Here is a 7,208-nt window from a genome sequence, read left to right as displayed (position 1 = left end):
GTAGACACAGGAGATGCGGGTTTGATCCCTGGGTTGGGAAGATTCTCTGGAGGAGGAAACGTCAACCCACTGCTATATTCTTGCCTGAAAAATCCCATGGTAAAGGAGCCTGGTGGGCAAGGTACAATGATATTTTACTTTTATCTAGTTTGTTCCACTTTTTCTATTTCATGTTCAGTGCTCCCATTTCATTTGGTTTACATTTTCCAGTTTCTCCATCTCTTCTTCCTTTTTTTTTAATGTTCTTTCTGAAGACTTTATCAAGTACAGTCAAAAAGCTTTTGGATTCATATATATATAGTATGCATAATATATATATATTTTAGAAAACATAAATTTTTGCTTAACTAAAAAATTTATGGCATTTTGATTCCATTTATTTGACAATATGAATAGAATTCTAGATTTTCTAATTTAAAGTATGGATATCCAACAAGCAACAATAGCTTAGTGTATAGCACAGAGACATTGTAGTCAATGTCTTATAATAATCTAAAATGGAAAATAGTCTGAAAAATAATATTTGTACATATGTATAACTGAATCATGTTGGTATGCACCTGAAAGACTGCAAGTCAACTATGCTTCAATAATATATATATAAGTGCTAAAAAAAATCCATGAGGAATAAAACTAGATTGAGGTGACATCAGAAGGGGGAGGGGCAATGGGGAATAAATGTTGATGGGCATTGATTTCTCTCTGGGGTGATGGATATGTCCTGGAATTACATAGCTCTGGTTCCATAAATTTTTGTATATTAAAAAAGTAACTGGGTTACATACTTTAAATAGGCTAATCTTTATGAAATGTAACATTTATTTTAATAAAACCATCATTTAAGAAAGGAAAGCAATCGATTTTATTCTATGAGATACTCCATAATAAATTTTTGTGTTAAACTTTATTAACAAATTTATACATTCGACATGATTAAGCCATTTTATAAACATGCAATCATTATGTTTCATTAAATCGCAGTGTGCTCGGACAAAGTCAGGTATCATTCTGTGCCCTTGCATGAGGTTTAAGAGAGCAACTTCCTCAGGGAAGAATTTCAAAACTATGGTCAGGGAACTAGATAATTCATGGAGACCTAAGGCAAAGGAAAGGCTTCAGAGGGGAGGAGATGGAGGAAGGAAGGAAACTGTATATGAGGGATTCTCTGGAAACATCATAGAAGCTCACAGCTCCATTGTCATAATCCAGAAAAACTCCAATCTTACCCAGAGGCCTTTTTACAAACTGAACTAAGGGTGGGGAGTTGGTGAAGAGACTATACTCGTCATTCACCTTTTCAGAGAATAGAAGAAATGCTTCTTCATAATTAATATGGATAATAGTATCACTTGTCAAGATATCTTTACTGACCCCCAGAATCCAGCTGGAGAAGTGTGTCACTTCCAGCTCCCAGTAGTGCCTCCCGGAGCTGAAAGCCTGAGCTCCCCAGGCCACAAAGCTCGCCCCACCATCGAGCTGTCTGGACATGCCGTGGGGGTCATCATCTGACATCGCACTTGCATCATCAAGGCTCACATGGTGAATGGTGGTCTGAGTCAGAACATTATCCACTGTAGAAAGAGAAAAAACTGGGTTAGCAAGTGGGATTTCTGTGTCTCTGAGAGGCAGAGGCTCTCTACTCCCTGCCTTTTTTCATTTTTCCTCCTCCAAGGAAACACAAAACAAAGCAAAGGGAGTTCAGACTGGCTCTACGATGAAGAACAATAGTTATCACTATCTCTACAGCATATATAATGCCTCAAATCATACAGAAAAAAAAAAAAGATTCCTCATAAACTGTGTGAAGTCTCTAATGTCTATCTCTTGACAGTTTATATCAGGGCTCACCTAAAATATGTTTTATCTTTTGTTTAGAAAACTTTTCTTGTGTTCTTTGTCTTTAATATTATTTAATAGATAGATGACACTTTGCTGTCAAGTGAAAATTTATTGGGGTGTATTCTCTACCTATTACATTCTCAAAGGTCCAAACATTTGAAAGAAATCCATAAATGAATAGTTTGGAAGCTTCTGAAAGGATGTTCTGGCTAACCATGTTCACATATCTCTTGCCTTTCAGTTGTCCTGAGATTGCTCTAAGAGCATTACAGTTATTCAGCATAAGCCAATTTTAATCTGTTTTGTCAATTAGTCCTTATTTTAGGAATAATAAATATTCTCTGTACAATACATAACAAATGCATATGAAATGCAGAACATGTTAAAAACCAGAAATGCCACAATTAACCTTTAAAGAGTGAAATAACCAGAATAAACACAATGTTGATGGCTACTCATGAAACTAAATATTCTCTTTATAACAACATGAGCGTCCTGGTTGTTCTACGATTGCTTCACTTATGTCAGTTGTAACTTAATGTATGCATCTGGCTTTGTATTTTCAGTAAACTACAGGTGGCTAAGTTCAACTTTGACTTTTGTAATCTGACGACACGGGCAGAAAAGATGTTACCACTTTGGGAAGTTAAGTACTACCATCATTTCAGAAAAAATAAAATAACAATAAAAGAAGTTTCCTTCCTGGGAAGCTCTAATGAAGCATAGTCCTGATCACCACAGGGCTGACCCTTACCTCTGAATTTGTTCAGCATGTCTAGGATTCCAGCAACAGGCCAGCAAGTGAGCTCTGGGTTCACTGGCTGAGGCTTCTGCATCTGTGCCAAGTCGGCCCTGAAACAAATGACATCTAATACATTTCAAGGCCAAAGTCTAATCACATGACCATTGTATAAAAGCAACTTTTAACCCAGGACATTTTGTTAGTTACATATACAATATATTCTACACAGTTGGGAATATAAAAACATTACCATATTTTTTTACTAAATATAAATTGTATAAAATTTTAACTTCCCCATTGTTCTCAGATATTAGTCCAGTTTTCCACTCATCGAACCTCATTCCCTTTCTCTATTCCATCTCAGATAATGAAAGATCCTGGGCATTTTACAGAGAGAAAAAATTCAGCCTAAGCCTTTGAGATTGCAGTCAGCAAGTAGTCATCAAGGATGCATTCAGTGTCTACAAGGAAGAGTTCGTTGATCCAGACCTGTTTGCTCTTGTCAGACCAGCAAGGGATTACAATTCCAACCTGGTTACCTTGGTCTGAAAGTCTAACTTAGTGCACAGCAGAAAGCCACTTCCTCTGAGGTCCTGCCTACAAGGGAGCTTACAGTGATGGAACAGGCTGAGTCACTGCTACTCCTCCGAACAAAAGCACACTTCCTCTTCTCATTCTTAGGGAATTTGCCTCTTTCAGGCCTTTTTCACCTTCCAACTCACTAGCATAGGTGTTTCCTCTGTGATATCTTGGCAAATTCCTTCCAAAGTCTTACTGTGGTGAGGTTGGAGAGGATGGGGTGAGTGGGTAAAACCAAGTCCAGCATGTCAGAATGTTTTCAGGTATATTTGATTTCAGCCAAATGAAAAGGAAACTTTTGAGATCAAGGATCAGAAGGCTTGGAAATTATTTGAAATAAAATAGAAAATAGCCAAAAAGATGATATTGATAATCCACATATGAAGGTTCTGCACCTATGGATTCACATGTGGATTCAATTTGTAAATTCTGAGTTGCTTACTTATGTACTTATTTACTTATATATTTATGTATTTTATGAGAAGTCCTTGTTGGACCTGCTATTTTACATATAATTTTAAATATAGCAGTGTGTACATGTCAATCCCAAATTCCCAGTCTACCTATTCCTCCATCCTTACTCCTGGTTTTGAATGAAATATTTGGAGGAAAAATTTCCAGAAAGTAAAACTTGAAAATTCCACGTACCAGGGAACTTTCTGAATAATATTCAATTTGCCTTGTGTATGTTTGCTGTTATAAGTAGTCTAGAGATGACAAAGTGTAAGGGAGCATTCTTGTAAGTTAACTGCAAATACTAAGGCATTTTGTACAAGGCATCCTGCGTCCTGGAATTTAGATATTGGAGAGGACCTGAAAACAATCTTCCATGGTACCAAGGAATGACTGGGTATCCATTTCATCAAAAAGAGAACAACTTTTCCAGAAATAAAAAACTCATTCGTGTATACTCACATTTCCAATACATTTCCCATGGCCTGCAAAGAGAAAAAAAAAGATCATGTTAATCATGAGACTTCTGACTTTTTGCATCTTCTTCTCTCTCTCTCTTTTTTTTTTTTTTTTTTGGAGAAGGCAATGGCACCCCACTCCAGTACTCTTGCCTGGAAAATCCCATGGACAGAGGAGCCTGGTAGGCTGCAGTCCATGGAGTCGCTAAGAGTCAGACATGACTGAGCGACTTCACTTTGACTTTTCACGTTCATGCATTGGAAAAGGAAATGGCAACCCACTCTAGTATTCTTGCCTGGAGAATCCCAAGGATGGGGGAGCCTCGTGGGCTGCCATCTATGGGGTCACACAGAGTCGGACATGACTGAAGCGACTTAGCAGTAGCAGTCTTTATTTTTTATTAAATAAGATACTGTTTTGTTAATTCTCTTCTAAGGAACAGTCAGAAGGCATCATTACTGAGCTTAAACTAAAATATGATGGGCTTCCTCGGGGCACATTAAGGAAGGAAGGGAGCCATGAAGAGTATATAATGATGTAGCAACATCCAGGATTCCAATGTCACTCATTGCCCAGTCCTATTCCCTAGGACAAAGCTCACCATCTATGAAAGCAATAAACCAAAACAGGGAACCATATAAAATGAATTATAGAGTGCATGGAAATTGATGACTAGTTCTAACAATCTTGCTGAGACATAAGGCAAAAGCTCAGTATCTTCAGAGAATTTGGGATAGCAGGGAGTGACAAGGATTTAAGGGAATGCATATTTAGATTTACTCCATGAAAGTTAACATTTTCCTGGTCATAGAATTTTGCTGACTTTGGAAACTTATCCGGATAGTACCCCTGATCACACTAAAAAAAAAGTCTTATTTTAGCTAGGAAAAGGGCAAAAAATCTTCTAAACGTTACCAGGATATGATAAAATAGGGGATTGGACAAATACAATAATGGGGGTCAAGGAAAAACCTTTCTTAGCCGAAAGTAACAGTATATGCAGGGAACATTTCATTTCACAGCAGCTCATCTAGAAGAGTGTTTTTTTCTCTGAGAATAAACCCTCCTCTCTCACCTGGAGCAACTCCGTGTCCAGCTTTTGGCACATCTCGGTCAGCTCTCTGTACATTTCTTTCAGTCTTTCTTTGTACTGAGTCATTCTGAACACACTCTCCTTGAGTTGTAGACAAATTTCCTTGGCTTCTTTCTTCAGGGCCTCCAGATGCAGTTTCTCCTCCTCCTGGAGCAATGGATGCCTCCTCTGATATTCAAATTTAATCATCACCTTCCTTAGGGTCACATATTTCTGAGGGCGTAGTGGATTCAAAGCATTGCTTATGCTCATATTCAAAACAAAACTCAAATAACATTTCTTTGATGTAATCAGGAAAGCTCTTGGCAAACTTTTTGCCTCACACATCACAGGTCCTGTATCTGCTGGTCCTTCCTGTCCATGCATTCTCTGAGTCCCTAGTATCTTTCTTTGCTTGAATCAAGCCATCTGAGGGGTCCCAAGCTCTCTCTCTAGGAGGATTCTCTAAGGTTCTTACTCTATCCATTATTTCCTCTCTGACATGAATCTTGCCTCTACATATTACTACTCTATTCCTCTCTTCTACTTCACTAGTCACACCTAGTGAAATATGTCTTATACTTCGTTTCTGAAAAGTTGTATTCAAATCTTCAAAATTTGGCCTAGGAACACTTTTCATGCTGTGGTTTTCCCTTGTACTAGCATCCTTGAACTAGCATGTATTGGCCTGTTTCAATTGCGATCACTGATAGGTCATTTGAAACCTCACAATTTCCAGGGAAGAGACCAATGGGAACTTAAATGGACCAAACAGCAAGAATTATATCAATATCTGTACAAGTAAATAGCAACCTTTTTATTCTTACCTTAAATGACCGAGTTTTTTTAGCTTCCTGACTCAGAGTCAGTTGCATTTCTTCTCTCATTTTCCATAAAGAGCCCATTCTTTTCAGAAATTTTCCCTGCAAAATAGTCATGGGATTTAGTGACATGGAAGATGACGCCATAAATTTCATCCCCTTTTTCATGAGCAAAGGTAGTTGTTGGTTACACAGAAACCTTGAGTTAGAATGCTGTGGTCAGATTTTCCCTGATTAATCTGAATCTAACACTTGAATGTGATAGTGACAGAAGTGTATAGTAGAGAACAGGGGAAACCGTACAGATAACAAAATCCATACCCTAATAAATTGAGACTTACACATTTATATAGCTTGATTAAGAAAGCCTCAAGCTCCCATCAGAAGCCTGTGGCCCTGGTGCCACCCACCCCGGGATGCTGCATTTCCACACGTGTGGACAATTGGGAAACAACACTGAGAGGACACATTATATGCGAGGATCGACATTCAGAACTCCCACCTCCACTATCTCCACCCCATCACCATCATCACATCCTCATCCTCCTCTCTAACTTAGGAGCCTCTAGATCCCAAACTGCTCGAGAGGCATCACCTACCCGGGACTCCTCAGCAGCCCTGTGTATTGGACTGTGGCTGTGAGCTGCGTGCTCGGGGCGTTCAGAGCAGGGCCCACAGAGCAGGGTCTGGTCAGCCTCACAGAAGAGGCCTTTGGCTTCCTGGTGTGTCACACAGATCTGCTCCTCAGAGCTGTGGTCGTGGTCAGCTCTGGCCTGTCTGGCAAGGGAAGCCAGCCTCTTGAGGGCAATGTTCGTTTGGAAATCGGGCCTCTCTGATAGTCCCCTGCACTCAGGGCAGCTCCTTGGAGTCTGGCCTTCTTCCCAGCCAAGGCTCAGACAAGGACGGCAGAAGCTGTGCCCACAGTCTATGGTGATGGGGTCCAGGAAGCAGTTCATGCAGATGGAGCAGGTGAGTTCCCTCTGGAAGACCTGTAGTGTGTCTGAATCCATGTTTCTGAAAATTAGAGACAAATGAGAGGGTAAGAGAAAAAGCTATTCTTATGCTGTGATCAGGGAAAATAAAGCCTTTGGCACAGTCCTGTTTTGAACTCTATCTCATTTCCACACTTGCTTACCCCCAGTATAAACCTGTGTGCTGAGTCGCTCAGTCATGGTCAACTCTGAGAACCTATGGGCTGGAGCTCCCTGGGGTCCTCTATCCATTGGGTTCTCCAACCAAGAAA

At 39.6% G+C, this 7,208-nt stretch overlaps 1 protein-coding gene across 1 annotated transcript; it reads right to left on the bottom strand.

The window, feature by feature from the left end:
- Positions 1 to 1,086: 1,086 nt before the first annotated feature.
- LOC128069028 (tripartite motif-containing protein 64C-like) lies at positions 1,087 to 6,975 on the bottom strand. The gene is made up of 6 exons (XM_052662320.1): positions 6,565 to 6,975; positions 5,972 to 6,067; positions 5,148 to 5,378; positions 4,076 to 4,098; positions 2,594 to 2,691; positions 1,087 to 1,571 (listed from the first exon to the last, which is right to left on the bottom strand). Exons 1-6 carry the CDS (start codon positions 6,973 to 6,975, stop codon positions 1,087 to 1,089), a joined length of 1,344 nt encoding a protein of 447 aa, XP_052518280.1.
- Positions 6,976 to 7,208: the final 233 nt, after the last annotated feature.

The sequence above is a fragment of the Budorcas taxicolor genome, chromosome 25 (genome assembly GCF_023091745.1).
Source record: "Budorcas taxicolor isolate Tak-1 chromosome 25, Takin1.1, whole genome shotgun sequence".
Classification (NCBI taxonomy): Eukaryota; Metazoa; Chordata; class Mammalia; order Artiodactyla; family Bovidae; genus Budorcas; species Budorcas taxicolor.
Note: the sequence above shows the minus strand (reverse complement) of the source record. Positions and strands in the feature narration are given on the sequence as shown.

What these genes read in the sequence shown, in the direction of transcription:
- LOC128069028 (XM_052662320.1), bottom strand. Translation starts at nt 6,975, where the DNA reads ATGGATTCAGACACACTACAGGTCTTCCAGAGGGAACTCACCTGCTCC. An exon ending in GGGCTGCTGAGGAGTCCCGG is followed by an intron (nt 6,068 to 6,564) that starts GTAGGTGATGCC and finishes ACTATTTTGCAG; the next exon opens with GGAAAATTTCTGAAAAGAAT. An exon ending in TGGACACGGAGTTGCTCCAG is followed by an intron (nt 4,099 to 5,147) that starts GTGAGAGAGGAG and finishes TTCTCTTTGCAG; the next exon opens with GCCATGGGAAATGTATTGGA.